The sequence below is a fragment of the Siniperca chuatsi genome, linkage group LG4 (genome assembly GCF_020085105.1).
Source record: "Siniperca chuatsi isolate FFG_IHB_CAS linkage group LG4, ASM2008510v1, whole genome shotgun sequence".
In the NCBI taxonomy this organism is placed as follows: Eukaryota; Metazoa; Chordata; class Actinopteri; order Centrarchiformes; family Sinipercidae; genus Siniperca; species Siniperca chuatsi.
The window spans coordinates 23,795-42,500 of record NC_058045.1 but is presented as its reverse complement, the minus strand read 5'-3'; the positions used below and the strand labels follow the sequence as shown (position 1 = coordinate 42,500).

At 41.1% G+C, this 18,706-nt stretch overlaps 1 protein-coding gene across 2 annotated transcripts in view; it reads right to left on the bottom strand.

The window, feature by feature from the left end:
• The window catches only part of LOC122874984 (kelch-like protein 25), a 52,728-nt gene that overhangs the window by 17,548 nt on the left and 16,474 nt on the right, over positions 1–18,706 (bottom strand). Inside the window, exons 2-7 of one of the 2 annotated variants that reach the window (XM_044193624.1) lie at positions 10,691–10,922; positions 10,393–10,498; positions 8,418–8,663; positions 5,710–5,799; positions 4,885–5,048; positions 1,001–1,148 (exon numbers count right to left, since the gene is read on the bottom strand). In XM_044193624.1, coding sequence (XP_044049559.1) covers positions 1,001–1,148; positions 4,885–5,048; positions 5,710–5,799; positions 8,418–8,663; positions 10,393–10,498; positions 10,691–10,872 — 936 coding nt within the window. In that variant the 5' untranslated portion in view covers positions 10,873–10,922. The remainder of the gene's footprint in view (positions 1–1,000; positions 1,149–4,884; positions 5,049–5,709; positions 5,800–8,417; positions 8,664–10,392; positions 10,499–10,690; positions 10,923–18,706) is intronic. The other variant, XM_044193625.1, reaches the window with a different exon arrangement.

The following is an 18,706-nucleotide window of genomic DNA, read 5'->3' as shown; positions in this document are numbered from 1 at the left end:
ATATATATATATATATATATATATATATATATATATATATATATATATATATATATATATATATATATATATATATATATATATATATATATATATATATATATATACATATATATATATATATATATATATATATATATATATATATATATATATATATATATATATATATATATATATATATATATATATATATATATATACATATATATATATATATATATATATATATATATATATATATATATATATATATATATATATATATATGTACTTATAACAGCAAATGAGAAAGTAAAATAAAATGAATACAGGTCAGTGTTATGTCCATATTCACAGGTTTGTTTGTCTCAGAGGCATGTAGAAAAAGGGGGACGAACCATCTCCCAATCAGGCACACATGAGGTGTGACATTCTACATTCCCATTTACATCTCCTTTCTGGATTAGTTAGATACCTCCTGTATCAAAATCAGCATGTTGAAATAAATTTCTTCCTATAACATTAATTAAACATGGTATTTCAATTAATGTACATTTGACTCTGAATTGCAAAGTTGGTTTCTTTTGTTCCTTGTTCCCTTTATTGACGAAGTCCAGATATCATCCTGAGGGGGGATTAGTGAGGGTCATAAATTGGCTCACTGTTACTTAACTTTAATTGGCATACTCTCTGAGTCCTGGCAGGGGTCGTTTTATGACCCCAAAAGGAGAGTAAGACAGGATGTTTGGGGAAAGTTTATCTTTGAATTCTCACAGAGCTTGTTATGAATTATCAGAGGTAGGCTGCTTAGGAGAGGGCACCAGTTTTCTGTGGAATAGTTAAATTGTTCATCATGTTCATCATCCTCCTGCATAGGATTAAATACACTACAAGTGAATGAAAGTGCACTTTAAGCCAAGGCAACAGGACACCTTATACTTCATACAGCATATGAAGTATCTTGTCACACATGAAAACAGGTCATCCAAGTATAAAGGACTGTGTGTCTGCCTTTCACCTGGTATATCTTGTCACACATGAAGGTCTGGCCTCCCAGTATAAGCAGAGTGTGTCCTGCCTTACGTGGTCGAGCGCAAGGACTAGTCACTACTCCGTCATTCTGGAGGATTTTCTTCTTACACTGCATTGCCTCTTCTACTATTGACCTGCAGAGGAGTGTTAAAACATGGACTGAGAGATGAAGACACATTTAGGCCAACAGCCACGGCTGCTAACACGTCTTGATTCCAACAATTCTCCTTAAAAGCAAGTTCAGTTTTTAAAGGATTTGGATGCTCATCAAGATGATCAGTTGCCCAAATGGAACATCTCCTCAAATTCAGAACACAATACTGAGAGGAGAGAAGTTGATAGGAGAAGAGAGAAGTGAAAAGAAGTTGTGAGGGGAGAAGAGTATAGAGGAGTGGAGGAAAACGCAGAAGAGAAGAGGAGAAGAGAGGAGGAGATGAAAAGACAGAAGAGAACAGGAGAGAAGAGAAGAAAAGAGAGAAGAGAAGAGGAGCAGAGAGAAGAGGAATGACGAGAAGAAGAGAGAACGGGAGAGAAGAGAAGAGCTGAGAGATGTGACTGCATGTCACAAACTGAGGGACGCATAGTTAACACAACTTCACTGAATATGACAAATAATTATCTTGACAGTCTATCACACACACACACACACACACACACACAAATTGCATACACATACATTTTGGTTGTATATACGGTTTTGATGTTATATACTGTATTTTATCTATGTTGTGTTATTGCTAATACTACTGTTTTTGTGTATTTGTTTTGTAATATACATACACACATACATACATATACACTTGGATGCGTTGGCAAAATTGTTTTTCAAAACTTTCATGCCAATAAAGCCTTTGAATTGAATTGAGGAGAGGAGAGGAGCAGAAGGGGAAGGGAGGAGAGGAGAGAAGAGGAGCAGAGAAAGAGGTTTTGGTTTTCAAAATCCCTTAATTTAACCATTGCACCCCCCCACCCTTAGTCGGGCTTTCAGCGGCCCCTCCAGGATCGGCACCGGTTCCACACTGCCGGCACTCTGAACCCGGTTGCTGCGTGCCAGGTGGCTAACTTGGCAGAACCAGATAAAAAGTTCACCAATGTGCATACAAGTTTCTTTTTAGCACCATACTTAAAAAAAAATAAACAAACCAAAAGAAAAATCCTCCCCGAGACCCTGAAACCACCTTTTAAATATCTCAAACAGTGCTTGCAGCCAAGGACACTGAACAAATAAATGTACCAGGGTCAGTCCACCCCGACTCCTTCATCCCAGCCAAAGAGCGCAGGTTAAGAACCTTAACGCAGGTTTGGTAGACTGATTTTTCCCCTGCAGCCTGAAACTTGTCCAGGTGGGGGGTTGTTAAAGAAAGCAGCTGACCTCCTCCTTCCTGCCACTCCCCCATAGCCGGGGTGATAGAGAGGGGAAACTGTACTCACACTCTTCACTCCACTGGTCACACAGAGTACGGTTTACTGCAAGTGCTCTCAGGGATTGTGGCAGGGCAGCACAAACTTCCTCCACCACTCTGTTGATCAGTCTAATAGAGGTGATGTTGCTATTTTCTCTCAGGACATCCACAGATGTTGCCGTCATCTTCATCAGATGGCCCTTTTGGTGCAGCCAGCCTCTTTGAGATTGGCTCGCAGGCTGGCAGACTGCAGTGTTTGAGTTTTTATGAGGTTGTTAAAAAACAGCGGTTCCTCAAACAACCACAAGCCCAGAATCTCATTTGTGGCACGTGTGAACTTAAAAATCTGCCATGCCTGCAATACAGAGCTGTAAAAAGGTGTCAGTCCAGTAAAGTCCACGTCCTCAGGTTGTAAGAGGAAGAGCTGTTTATCGTAGCCCAAACGCCCAGCTCTCCTCAGCAGCAGTCGAGCTGTATCGAACCAGCTTGGGACACAGCTGTACAGCAGTCTTTGTGCAGTCTGGAGTCTAAAAGAGGCGATTTTAGACTGGATGTTGATTAGTCCAAGCCCCCCTACAGCCACAGGCAGGTAGAGGGCTCCTGCCCAGACCCAATTCTTACCAGCACAGAAAAAGTCCAGGATGGCTCTCTGAATGTCCTCTATCAGGCCTCTTGGTGGCATCAGAGCAATGAATATGTGCCAAAGAGCCGAGGCGACCAAGTTATTGGCAACCAGCACTCTTTCCCTATATGACAGCTGGGTAGCAACCATTTCAATTTAGACAACCGAGGGCACACTTTCTCCGTAACTCCCTCCCAGTTCTTTTTTTCAAAGCGTTCAGTGCCTAAAAATACTCCTAGCACTTTCAGGCCCTCCTTCCCCCACTCAAGACCTCCCGGCAGACTAGGCACTGTCTGGTCCCTCCACTGTCCCACCAATAAAACCTCACTCTTTGCCCAGTTCACCTGTGCAGATTAGGCCTTTTCATACAGCGACAGGGTATCTTGCAAACATTGAACATCTCCCTGGCTGGAGACAAAGACAATGACATCATCTGCATGAGTAGAATCAGTAGGAGGACGATCAAGATTTGAGGACCCAAGCAGTGAGAGACCACTGAGCTGGACTTGGCCACTACAGGCCCGCCAGCCGCTGCAGGCCCGAGCCTGCTGTTTATGCGGACACACATAGCATTTGTGTCCCACATCTCCACACTCGAAACATTTCAACTGTCCTTAGCTGGCATACACCATATAAGAGCCATCACCTTATTTTATTCTGAAAGACACCTCCAGTGTTTGTGTAGGCAAGTCCAGGAACATGAACACCTGTCGCCTCAGAGACTGTACATGCTTCCGTTTGGGATCTTTACATCCCAAATTCAATGTTTTAAATCCACTGGCAAATTTACTGAACCTACAGAGCTCACTCTCTAACAACTTGTTAGGTATAAACAGCGGAACACTGGATACGGTGATCCGCGTGGAGGGAATTGACAGCGGGGAAACCTGCACAAATATGTCCCTAATAAACCCGCCACTCTCTATCAGATGATGAACTGATGATGAGACTCATCTTTTAAGAACACAACCACTGCTTTGTTCATTCTTGATGCAAAAGAAAGTTTATTGTGACCTACCTGCTCAACGACAGCCAAAAGAACCTTCTCTACAGTAACATTATTATCTGGAGGGACTATCCTTACTCCCTCTCGAAAACCACCTAACAAAATTACTGATCACTCGTCCTACACGCAGCAAAAGTATTAACAAAAACATACATGATTATGCACATAGGTCAGATGAAGAATACAGAAAAATCAGGGACAGAACAAATTCAACACTCTGCGCCACTTGCACGTCCACCACCGCCACTCACTCACACTTACCAGAAAGGGAAAGGAGAGGACAGGAGAGGAGAGTAGAGTACAGTAGAGAAGACAGAAGAGAAACAGAGACAAGAAAAGAGAAAAAGAGAAGAGGAGAGGAGAGAAGAGGGCAGAGGAGAAGAGGAATTACACGAAGAAATGTGTCTGTCATTTTCCTTGGCATATGCATTGACTGTAGTAAGTGGCACACTTATAGGACAGCTGCTCTTTTATAGAGGACAGTCAATCACATGTCACATGAGATCAGACTGTCACAACCTAATTCCAGCATTCTTGACTGTTTACTGAATATAGTAATATTATTATAATAGTATAATAATTAATTATTATTAAGAATTATTCTTATTATTCAAGCCATGCATTGCTTTTTAACTGCACAGCTTTTTGAGGACTTTGTTGGTTGTTTTGTGGTGGCCAAATATCTATATGCAATATAATTATTAGTAAAGTTTCCAGGGATTTTAAATGTGGAACTAATATTTTCTAATCTTAGACAGAACAAAGTGAAATAAAGAGAACACTATAGAGACAGAAACCAGAGCTTTATATCGATTCATAACGTCCCTCACACAGCCTACCTGCTCCTCTTGTCAGCCATTACCAGCTCTTCACAGGCCACAGCCTCTAGCAGACATTCAGACGGCAGCAGAGCCAACCTGATGCCCCTCAGTAGCTCTGGTAAATGGTGACGCCGACCCTCCAAGTCGTATCGAACCCACCGCATCACAGAGTTAAACACAACCTGCCACAAATCAAAATAAATCAAACATTAAAATATTCAAAAAGAAGCATTTAGCTGCTCTAGTTACTGTTGCTGTCACCCCACCCCTTGCTATAATGGATAGAACTAAATGCATTTGGAAACGCAAAAAATGGTTATTGATTACTGGTTTTCAATAACAATTGAGTAATTTGAGATTATTAGGGACAAAACTGTACAGCTCTTTCATTTGTATAATTTTCAAATAATATTTTTTCATATTTTACTGTAAATTTTTAGGGCCCGAGCAGCGACTGCTGGTCATTTTTTGGGATTTACAGGCTCTGTACTTTAACAAACTCCTCATAGAGAATTCATCAGATCGACTTCAAATTTTTGCAGTACAATCTGAAGACATTGGCCATGAAAAGTTATCAAAAGCTAGTTTTCGCTGAACAGCATATCCGTGGCGCGGCGCCGAATTTTGATGATGTTTCATAAGTGTCCTGGCCTGAAGACGTCTACATGCCAATATTAAGACACAGACAAAGTGCCACCTACTGGCAGCATGCACGTCCCTTACATCTGCAGTGTGGGATGACTAGTCAGGAAGCCATAGCATTAGCAATTTTAGAAGATTTAAGAAGATTAAAAAAGGAATGAAAAAAGAGCAAAGAAATTAACAAAGGAGAGGATCACTCACCTGTTCATCTTCTATCTCCAGCTCATCGCTAAGAATCAGCTCCAGCAGTTTATCTTTAGACAGACTATAGAAATCCTCTGATTCTCTTACCTAAAGGACAGACAAACAATTAAATTACAAGAATTGTACATAAAACCTGTAAATTATAATATCTGCTAAACATGGATCTTCTTCCTGTGAAATATCTACAGTATATATATATATATTTCAGCTGCTAACTCTACTTGAGTGATGAAGGGGAGATGAAGGTTGATGGAGGACCACCTGCAAACGTTAATTTAGTCGTCTTTGTACTGAGCATATAATCACAGTAACATCAGAGTCAACTCTATGGCGTTTAATTAGTTTCAAAACCTGCACACATAAAAACCAGGCGAGTACATTTGATACGAGTGCACAAAAATTATATGTATGGTTTGATCACTGACATAGTTGAAGACAGGCAGTTGTTCTCACTAACCTTAAAGGTCAAGTGTGTAGGATTTAGTGGCATCTAGTGGTGAAATCGGCGTTTGCAACCAATTGAATACTGCTCCTCACCCTCCCCTTCCAAGCGTGCAGGAGAAACTATGGTTTCCGCGAAATTCGTGAACGGCCCTATCTAGAGCCAGTGTTTGGTTTGTCTATTCTGGGCTACTGTAGAAACATGGCAGTGCGACATGGTGGCCTCCGTGGAAGGTGACCTGTTCCCTCTATAGATAAAAAACAGCTTATTCTAAGGTGATCATACACTAATGTAAACATTCTTCTAAATGTTATATTCCATTTCGGCCAATAGCTCCTAAATGTCACACACTGGACTTATGCATTGGGTGTACATTTTTTTGTAGCAATTGTAAACTACATGGATCATATGCCACTGCTGTTGACACAAATAACCTGTTACATTTTGGTTATGCATGATTTACTTGCGTTAAGGGCATTGAAGAGGTGGTTGTTCCTAACTTTACCTCTTTTTTTCTCTCCGACATCTTCTTCTTGATGATTCTGCCGCCAAAAAAGGCGTCAGAGACAGGCCACTGTCTATTCCATCCCCACCTCCATAGTCTCAAAAGTCAACTTGACGAGCAAGCGTTGAGCAGTTGCGAGCCCGTAGGGAGGGGCGGCAATGCTCCCTCGCAAGGATGCTTTTCCGCTTGCGGCTAATGTTCTGTGCGCTCGTATCACGTGCACTCGCCTGTTTTTTATGTCCACAGGTTTTGAGACTAATTAAACAAGTCAAAGAGTTGTGCTGTGCCTCAATTTGAATACTTCCGTTATTACACTTACATGTAGTACACTGTGTACACTATGTACCTACTTGTGTAGTGCGTGAATTTCGACAGGGTAGTGTAGTCTCAACTCGAACATGGCTGTTGTGCACTTGCGGGAAATGACGATCGCAACAATTGATCACTTCTTCTTTTTAATGGTGAATTGCAACTATTCGCGATACCAAGTCATTATAGACTGCTAAATTAACCCAATAAACATATTGATGGCTTCTATACAACAACAGTATAGTGGTACTTAGTGGGGGGAAAAAAACTTACATTTGTATAGTGCGGTGTCACATAGAAAATGAATGACTTCCACTCACTTTGATGCTCTCGCCAACGGCGGTCCGAAAGCCCAGTTATGAGTACATCATCCGGGCACTCGTAGTGCACTGCATTTTGCCATAATTGTCAGCGTGAACGCACTTCTGCACTCAATAAAGCAAGTGTAAGTATGGAAGCATGCGAATTGAGACACAGCATTGTTCTCTCCTGTACGGTTTTGTGTTCCCACATGGTTGACAAATGATGTTTAAAAGGGATAAAGAAGTCAATATACTGTAAAACAATACATTTAGATTAGAGCTGCTACATCCAACAAAAACAGAAATCTGAATTTGTGCTGTTTGTGATGGGGCAGCTCCGCAGCAGATAGGAACTGAATGTTTATTCAGCCTTTTTGCTTGTGCTGTATGATGTCATCTTTGAAATCACATATATTACAGATCCAATTAATGAAATACTATTTCACTCAAACTAACAGGGAAAGCACAGTCAGCAGCCAAATCAATCCAATCAAACCACTAAAAGATGGAGATTTCCAAATAGTAAACAAAGTATTCCCCCTCATGCTTTCATATCTACACACACGCCAAGTCTGTTTTCAATTTCATCATCCAGATGGTAAATGCTGAAGCCAATCTGTGTGAAGTGCTGCTAGATGCTGCTTCCCAAAGAACTCTGCCTCCATTAAACTTTATTCAGTCTCAACTTCATTTTCAAAATACAGTCAGTTTTTTTCCAAATGAATCCTTGTGGGATTAAGGACATTATAAAGCTTGAAAAGAGATATGTCAGAGAATGTTGTCAGCCTATCACAGTCGGCCGTGGTGGGTACTGCTTGCTCGTCTCACCTCAGGCACATTCAGTCCCGTCAGAGATGTATGGATGACATCGACAACACTAAGTCCATGTTTTTCTACAGGAGAAAGGTCAACCAAACCAGTTGTTATAGAAGTTAAGTAGAAGTTCACCACTCAGAAACTGGCCAGAAAATGTTTTTGTTGCGATGTTATTTAAATCACACGTATTAGCCCAGGTGTATCACAACAACAAACTGAACTTGGGCCGAATTCTTCTTTGGTTCTTGCGGTCTATGTAAAGTACATCAGTAATTAGGCATGTATAAATTGATGGACACCAGGATGCAAGAACATTGTAAGTCATCTTTACCGTCTCATAGTGTAACAGACACATCCTCCATGACAGCTCGTACAGTCTTTTACACTGATGAGCGTCTGATAACAGCATCATCCCCAGGCAGTTGGAGGAGTGCAGGTTTTTTTCTAAAAACTCTGCTGCTGCGTCCCGGATGTCATGAAACTGCAACATGTCGCCCGCCTCTAACAATGACTCAGCGTTCTCCTCGTTTATGATGACTCGAGAAGAATAGGCAAAGTCCAGCAGAAGCTCCAAGACCTGAATGAGTAGAGAATGTGAGGTAACCACTGACATTATAGTAAGTACAACTACATAATACAATGACTACTTCTAAGGCTTCTGCATGCCTCAAACTATTTAGTTTATATAACGAGTTATCTGACCACATCACATAGCCAAGTCACTCATACCTTTTCCAACCAAGAAAAGAAATTAGCGGGGCACAAGTTGTAGTCTTTTCACATGAAAACATGGTGATGTACGATGAGTCTGTAGTGTTACTTACAAGTGCTCAACTGATAAATCAGCACAGCTGATATTATCAGCTGATGTTAGCTTATCACAGATACAGATGAGTGAAAAATGAAAGGTAAAAGATGAATAAATAAGTGGAAAAACAGAACAAATGCATCTTTTTCCATACAGGTGTACTGTATAATACAATTTAACAGTTAACATCCTGTCCTGTTCTATGACATGTATAAAAATGCTGAGCAGGCTCAGATCTCAACCCAGATTTTGGAGTGACATGTTAGACAGCACTGAAGCTCTTGTGGAGGCTCGTGGTGGAACAACACCTCAATAACCCACTTCATCTTGGTTAGCTATACCTTTCATTTGTCGCCCATCTCTATATCAGTATCAACATGTCGCCTGATAAGTAACAAGAAATTCAAAGTCAAAGATGGTGTTTGAGGTCATTTCAGTGTCACCATTTCATACAGGACGTTTCCATTGCAGGAACTTTCCTGGGGACCTAGAGCCTTTTTAGAAACTAAAGGAACTAAACCTGCGTTTCAACTGCAGGAACCTGGAACTAAATTAGTTCCTGTAGGAAAGTTCTAGGTGTAAAAAAAACAACAACCCTGCACTGATGGTTCAGGAACTCTCGGGGTGGAGTTTACAGGGCTGACTGTCACTGACTGGTCAAACAGACCTGACAGCAGCTTCCACTTGTGTACCGCTTTATTCACAAAACAAGGAAGTGCTGGGTGCCACTGGCATTTTAATATTAGAGCGTGGGACGATCATAGCTATGTTAAAAACAAAGTTAAGCTTTGTTGTCTGCTTCCTGACTAGTTTAAAAAGAGAGTGAGAGAAAGAGATAGAAAGTGTGTGAGAACGAGCTGAGAGCATGAGCGAACGAGAGAGAGAGCGGGAGCTGCGGTCGAGACAGCTAGGGAATGAGTGAGAGAGATAGGAGCTAGCAGCGATGAGACAACAAAGCGAGCGAGCAAGACAAATAAAACTTTATTTGATGATTGTTTCATGGCGGTTACGTTCTGAAGCATAAAAAATAAAACATCAAACGGTCAGCAGATCATCTACTGTAGCGATAGGAGCTCTGGAAAAAGACATCTAAAAGTGTTTTTTTTATGAAAATCATACAAAAAAGGTACAAGGTAATTTATCATTATACAACACAAGGTTGTACAACGCAATTAAGCCACTTATAAATAATGTTTACATTTGCAAACAGTAGACAAGTGATTGTCGGCACACTGGAAAGCGTGGCTGTACCGACATAAACATGACAGAATTTGTAGACCACTTCAACCCTGATGGATTTCTACTGATTGCTGGGAAAAGTGGACACAAATTTCAGGTTCATTTTACAAAAATGGTTGGAAACACAACTCTTTGAATGCATTCATCCAAAGAGCTTTTTTGATGCAATTTAACATTGCAGCACTTTGTCTGAAGCACACAGCTTTAATGTTCAATAGGAAAAATACGGAATAATTGTCTTCAGTAACAGTAGTAGTACCTCGGGGTGTATACTGTCTCTGAAATTGACGTCACTGTCTAGACTTTCTCGTAGCCCTCCACTGAACATGGCCTCAAAATAACAACTGCACGCTGCTAAGACAGCCCTGCAAGACACAAACACAGCATTTTGTCAGTGACCAAAATTGTTAAGGTCATAGGTCCAGAGGTTATATAGACAAAAGCACAAAGAGAATGTAAAAAGTCTCTCTAGAAAAGTTTGTTGTTGTGGTAGTGGGATGGTTGAATCTGTTGAAATTTACCAGTAAAATGTACAAATGTTGTCAGCATGTGTTTACCTGTGGCATGGGAACGAGCGATCCCCGGCCCACAGAGTGACATCAGTGAACATGCACTGTTTCCTCATTGTGTTCAGGTGGGTCAGGACACTGTCGGGATGTGAAGGCTTGTGGAACAGTGAGATGTTCATGGAGCCTGTGCTGGTGCGGGATTTACGATTCTCATGAACAGTCACCGACATGGCGGCTTCGTTTGGCACCTCCAGGGAGTCACTTGGGACAATCTCTCCTACTGTTCAATGACAACAAGGACAAAAAACTATTAACTTGTATAATTAAACCTGGAAATGAAAGGGCATAATCCCACCATGACACACAACAACAACAACAGTAAAAGAACCTGCGCTCTGAGACTAAAGGCTATGCTGTACCTGTAAAGGGTGACTGATCAAACACAAGAAGAAACACTCACAGCTCTCTGTCTGTCCTCTTTAGTTTTCTTTCCCCATCTCCCCTAATCTCTCCTCTTCTGTTTTTGGTTTGTACTAACATACTCCTTTTCTTTTCTATACTGCCTCGAAATCTACTTTCATCTCCTCTTCTGCTTTCTTCTTTGCCATTGGTTTTATCTATTGCCTTTTTACTAACAAACTTTACATCTAGAATTATGGGATTCTTTGTCTTTTCATCTCTTTAACTCTTCTCATCTCAGAATCCAGGATTCTTCTATCAGTGTCTTCTAACCCTAGGAGACCAGAGGAGCTGCTGGCCATGTTGGGAAAACACACTCATCTTTAATTATAAATCAGAAACGGCTGGCACTATGCAGCCGTCATCTGTTGTTATCACGTTAACTGTTGTTTCACAAATGTCTCCAAACCTAAATTTAATGGTAACTGAATGGTATTTGTAGGCAGAAAACCTTTACACCATTGAATTCAACTGGACATACAGTAGGGGTGTAACGGTACGTGTATTTGTCCCAAACCGTTCGGTACAGGACATTTGGTTCGGTATGCGACTTCCTTGGTTCGGGAACACCCTGTGACCAAAAAAATTAGTGTCAAAATAGTTTATTTATGTCTACTTCTTGCACACGCGGACCAGAAGAGTTAAACCCGTAGAGTTTTGAGAGCGCACCAGTTGTTGTCTATCAGCTGTAGCATGCTCTTCGGCTTAGCCCGGTTAGTCAAGCTCATGTAGTGTCGCTGCCTCCGAATGGCAAACACAAATGAGAGGCCAGAGCTGGAGAATCCTTGATTGACATTTAGATCCACTGTATGGGAGCTTTATGGTTTCCTGGATAGTTCCAGGGAAAATGGGCAACGATTAGTGTCAAACTGTGCGGCAACATGGTTCAGCTGAAGTCGGATATGTCTGTGGAAAAACTTCAAACATGTCATTTATGACGGCATCACCCGAATGTGTCGATTAGTGGAACGAGACAAAAACAAACTGACAGGCGAGTCAAAAGAGGCAAAGCAATAACTGATATAGGAGTGTTTATCGCAGCACAGATGCGACCATACTCAGTCGTAGAGAATACAGGATTTAAGCAAATGGTCAAAGTGCTTGAGCCCAGCTACAATGTGCCATAACATGTGCATTTTAGTCAGTCCGTTGTGCTGCCCTGTATAAATGAGCACGAGCTGCAGTTGTAGTTGAAGTTGCAGTTATCAACAGGTCAGTCTTACGATGGAGCATTACTGACATTTGTGTTTTTTTTTTTTTTTACTGACAATAATCCAGTATTTGAGTGCATTAACTGTTATGGCCAACGAGCTACTGTTGAATGTTTACATTTTTCAAAATAAACAAAAATAGACAAAAATGTTATTTTGAATTTTGTGTACAGTTACACCCCTAACATACAGTATACCCACTCCAGGCAAGACAAAGTCATTATTTCATAACCAAGGATATGTATATTGAAATCACAACACCCTTCTAGATTTGAAGGCGTTAAAAAAAAAAGTTATGTTGTAAAGCATACTGTACAATAAATATATTTAAATTATTAAAGCCCAAGATTATTTTCAGGTTTTAATTTGTTTTGTGTATGATTGTTTAACCCTACGAAAGAACATTGCATTCACCAAAGAAAAAACTTTTACCTTATCTCATAATATAATTACTACCATATCTCATAATTATGACATAATTCTGAAAAAAGATAATTACGAGATCAGTTGTTACACCATTTTCTGTGACCCATCAGATTCTGTGATCTGATTAGGATTTTCAGCTGTTATCTCATTGCACTTTTCCTATAGAGCAGGTCTAGACCGTACTCTTTATAATATTACAATTCCCACCATGAGCAAGCACTTTGCAACAGTGACATGGAAAAACATCCTTTTAAAAGACAGAAACCTCGAGCAGAATCAGCCTCTGGGCGGACGGCCATCTGCAGCGACCGGTTGGGTTGGGTTATTCACTCGAGGAATAGAATTGTTGGGTCTCTGTAAATATTAGTGTATATGTATATAAATAAAACTGTAATAATACCATCCACATTACTCAGTGACATTAATATCTCCCAATGTCTCAAACCAAGGATGAGATACAAGCAAATGAAATCAGATAATGCTATCATGCCTCTACATTCTCAAATAGTGATGATTGATAACCACCTTAACCTTTCTTATAACAAACATGGTTCAGATCTCTTCATAACAAGAAAAACTATCTAGATAGTTTAAGAAGAATTAATTACGAGATATTTTCTCACAATTATGAGATAGTAGGTCATTATTACGAGAAACGGTCTCTATTCTTTTTGTTTCGTGAATGCAATGTGCTTCCATAAAAACCCTATTTACAGTAGGTTTTGTATATGTCATGTACTACCATATACAAAGCATACAGTGTATGCATGTTTGAATTTAAATCAATGTGAAATGATACAAATACAAAATGTGTGTTAAACTTAAAACCAGCCTGTCTGATTTTTGAGGCGGATAGTGCTTTTGATATTTGAGTATGAGCAAAAAGATTCCAAGATTCCTTTTTGATAAAGTACATTCTAACCAGTAGTAACTATTAAACAAAATACCAGCCAATAATATTTCCTTGCAGATAGATCAGCTCAGCTCTAATTGAAACATAGGCTCACATTATTTAAGTCTGTCTTAAAACATCACGCACATACCCGTATGCACATTGAAAGAGTTATTGGGCGCTGTAACTGATACTCTTGTCCATGCTGGCCGTGAAATGATCCCTTCCTAACGTGACTCCAATGGAAGAGATGGATGTCCACACGCCTAGTTCTGTGTAAAAATGACTTAGCTGAAGCTAATATGAGGCTTCAACAGTCTGAGTTAGACATATCAAGAGGCTATATTTGGATATTCTTTTTAGTACAAAATTCACTATTTCTTTTACTGTCTTAGCTCAGCTCAGTAAGCAAGCACTGTCTGTGTAACAGGAGGAATAATTACAGCAACTAATAACTCTCAGTGTACATATGAGCATCTGAGTGTGACAGACTTAAAAAAATGTGAACCTACATTTTAAAACTAAATCAAAATCTACAGGCCAAACCTAAACCACGGCAGTCCACCACTACTTAATTAATACCAATAAGTCATATCAGTTCCTAAGTCCTGGATGTCCCAATACTGGTTTGAAATCTCCAGCCCTATTACAGCATCCCTATCAGATTCCTTCATTAATATATTCATATGTTTCACCACAGCACGTTCACTCTTAAAGCCAGCAGCTTTGTCAATTATGAAAGCTATCGGTTAAAAATGAGAATCTGATTTTACAGCAAAGACTAAATGGACAAATATCAAGACAGTAATGCACTCAGTAGAACAGTATAAGCAGACCATACCAACTAAAGTCAAGCAGCATTATCCCACATCCATGGTAAAAGAAACTATAGGACACACAGTGGCATGTTACACATCTTCACAGGCAGATGAATAAAACGCAGACTTCAACAACACACCACAGATTTGAAGAAATGCTGTTTCAGCAGCCTCAACACTGCTTTTGTTTGTGTCAGTGTGTGTGTGTGTGCGCATCCATCTATATTTGCTGACATGCAGTTTTAGACCACATTCACAACAGATCAGTCACAGGGTGTTTGGTGTTTAGTGTGTGTTTGTTTCACAGATCATAATGCAGGTTTGACAAGAACCTCAATGTGGCTGAATTGTGTTGAATAAACAACAAAGGATGAGAAGCATGCACATTCACACAGTTAACTGTGGGCAGGCACACACACACACACACACACACACACACACACACACACTATGTTGTTGATGGCATAGAAGTGTGAGCCAGACGAGACAATGCTCAGTGCATATGTCTGTCCCTGACAGAATCATGAGCGTAACAAATGATTTGAGTATGAAGAGGAATACATTTGAGCAGCGACAGGGATTCTCACGCTCATTTTTGGCAGTCTGAATCCCCTGAGCTCAAACTCAAACTGAGCAGTGTGTGACCTGTTGTGAAAATGTCTACATCCTCACAAAAATGTGAGAATTAGAGCAGGTTAGAAAAGTCCCTTTTTCTGATTCCCTCCTGAAATCTCTGTTTTCAGTTAACATTGAAGTATATGGGGTAGTTGCTTGGCACTCCCTTCACTTGGAGGCTCACAGCGTCAAATGTGTAAGTCTGTTTGCTTCTATAGTTAGTGACTGTTTTAAAGTTTGAATGGAGTTTCTATGTAAAAGTTTTCAATGGGATTTAAAAGTTCCTAGAATGTATGAAGGATGTGGAACGGTGTAGTCCCTCATTCGTCCAGGAGTGTTCTATCGTAGAAAAGAACAGATGACTACGACTGAAACCCTTTCTACGATAAGGATGTGGAACATTTTAAAGTTTAAGATAAGGTAAGATGTACCTTTATTGATCCCCACAGAGGAAATTCAATTTGACACAGCAGCACAATGGAATGCAGTAAAAAATAAAATAAAATAGGAATAATATATACAATAAATAGATCTTTTTTGTATATACATGTACAATATCTGTGGTGATGACAGTTTAATTGTGAGTGGTGTATGGTTTTGAGTCTCAATAAGTGGAGGTACGAGGTACCGAGGTACTGGGTGCTGTGGCGTTATGGAGTCTGATGGCTGAAGGCATGAAAGAGCCCCCTAAGCTCTTTGAGGCAGATGGCTGGATGAGTCTGTGGCTGAAAACGCTCCTGAGCCGCCTCAGCTCGACATAGAGAGGATGAGAGGGGTTGTCCATGATAGCTTTCAGCTTCCCTCTCATCCTCTTCTCTGTCACTGCCTCCACACTAGGCATGGGACGATATGAAAATTTGATGTCACGATTATCCTGGCCAAAACAATTGCGATTCACGATATTATGCCCATAATCATGTTTAAAAACTCTAATCACTTTACCTTATATTTTGTAAAGAAACAAAGATTTTTACTGCATCACAGATGGGACACGCATCTATTTAGTGAACGTCCTTTTTAGTGAAAAACAAATAAAACAATCTTAAATAAGGTAATCATAAATCATAAGGTCCCGCAGCCTGGAATAACAGGAAAGATACGCACCTCCGTCAATTCAAATTAAATCAGGAAATCAATATAGGACTGTACATTAGCTAACTAGACAGCTTTTTCAAGTCACACGTGAGGATATTCACGATTATCCCGTTAATGGAAATTCACCACGATCAACTTATCTTGAGTGTTTTTTATCCCGATCCGTGATAAAAAATCATATATCGTCCCACCCTCACCTCAGAGCCGGCCTTCGTCACTAGCTTGCCCTGTTTGTTGGAACCACCACCCCGATGCCACCTCCCCAGCACACCCCAGCAAAGAAGATAACACTGGCCACTACAGACTGGTAGAACATCCGTGGCAGCCTAGTGCACATATTGAAGGACCTGAGCCTCATCAGAAAGAACAGCCTGCTCTATCCTTAACTATATAGGGCCTCAGTGTGACCAGTCCAGTTTTTTGTTGAGTTGCACTCCTAGGAACTTGTAGGTGTCCACCATCTCCACCCCCTCACCCCTTAGTCAAAGAACATGATCCTCACAGTGCTTTGTGGCTTCTCCAAGTGTGTGTAAGCTCTGTGAAGCAGGTAGATGAGGGTGGGTGGGGGATCGTGACATTGGGGATAGGGGTCAGAGGAGAGAAAGAGAATGGGGAGGGGATGGAGGTGTATGAAGGGGAAAGAGTGGGTAGAGGGAGGAGAAGGAGAGGAGGAGGAGAGGAACAGAGGAGATGGGGAGGGGGTGGTGGTAGTGATGCTGTCCTCCAGGTTGCGGGAGGTGCTGATGTTATTCACCAGGGGCTGGGAAATATTAGCTGCTGGTGGGAAGAGACGGGCAATAGCTGCTGTGCCCCGGTCTTGTGGTGCCACAAGGAGGCATGCGGAGGAGGGGGTATCCGAGGTGTGAATGAGGACATTAAAGAAGGTGCGGAGAGGTTCGGCTTGTGTTGGTGAGTCAAACCTGTTGAAAAACTGGTTTAACTCATTAGCATGTCCCTTTGTCCCCTCTACTGCTCCTTCTGACCTTTTCATGCCAGTAATGCTCCTTCAGCCCTCCTCAGCTCCCTCTGGATTTCTTTCTTGGCATTTTCATTGTCCCCTGCCATGAAAGCCTTCTTCTTCCTGTGCAACAGGGTTTTGATGCCCTGTCCAAGGCTTGTTGCTGGGGATGCAGCTTCTTGGTGGGGACAACACTCTCCTCACAAAACCTCATATAGTCAGTTACACTACACTGAGTGAGACCCTCAATATCATCCCAGTGGTCTTCCTGAAACAGCTCCCAGTCAGTTATCCTATAACACTCCATCAGGGCCTCCTCTGCCTCCACAGACCACTGCTGCACAGTGCTGGTGGTGATAGACTTTCTCCTAACAAGAGGCTTGTATGTAGGCGTGAACAGTATCAGACAGTGGTCTGAATTGCCGAGGGGGAGAAGGCTGCTATTAATGGTTAGCGCTCTGAGAGGAAAACAAATATCTTAAAAAGTAAAGGCAGCAATTCAGTCCGAACTGCCAGCGATCCGTATGGACAGTCAGCAGTCTATGGTTGTTAAGGCTGGGTATTGGTACTCGATACACCTTGAAGGTATCGACCAAAATGACCCAGTACCAAGTAGTATTGAAACGTCTCCAGTCAATTCATACCTACATTCGATCTTTTTGTATCCAGATCTAGAAAAAAATTACTATTTGTATGGTTTTGCTTGCAGCCAATCACCGCAAACGAGTTGGCAGTTCAGCCTGGTGGTCCTCTAGCAGCCACTTCGGAGCCCGCAGTGTGTGGCAGCCCACCCTGCGGACACCCGGCCTGTCTGCTCTGCCTAGCCCAGAGACACTCCGGCAGAGACGCGAGCTTCTTGAGGAGAAGTGGCCGCGAGAGGAGCAGCAGGCAGGCCGGGCAGGAGGGACTGCGACAGCCGAAGAGATCGGTGTGTTTACCGGGGAAACTTCAGCTCACAATCCGCTGTATCAGCTGCACCGCTGGCTTTGTTTGTTTTTTTGCGGTTGGTTTGTAAAACAGACACAACCACAGTTACACACAGCCTAATACAACCTCTATGTTTGACTCAGACTGTTAACTCAGTCTTTCAGAATGAACGTTTCCCAGTACTCAACACTCATCTTATCTCGTGTGCACAAATTAAACACTTTCAAAATGTATTTGTGTAAAAATCATTTGGATGGGGAGGAGTGGAGGCATTTTAAGCAAGTGAATGCTTCTATTCACATGATGGGTATCAAATGAAGTACTCTATTGGTATCACTTTAAGGGTACTGGTTTTAGTACTGGTATCGTCATTTAAACGATACAAGCCCTACGAGTCAGAACTAACACACTTTCAGTCATGAACAAGTGACGATGTCAAATCCTTTCAAAACTGAGCTGAAACATTGCAGAAATTGCAGGTAAATCACACTGATCATCTGAGAGGCATCATGCTCCAGTTGTGCTTGCTCATGGTGGGATTTGTTGGGTCTCCATAAATAATATTATAAAGAGTATGGTCTAGACCTGCTCTATAGGAAAAGTGCAATGGGATAACATATACTTAACTTATACGCTATATAAATAACATTTAATTGAAATTGA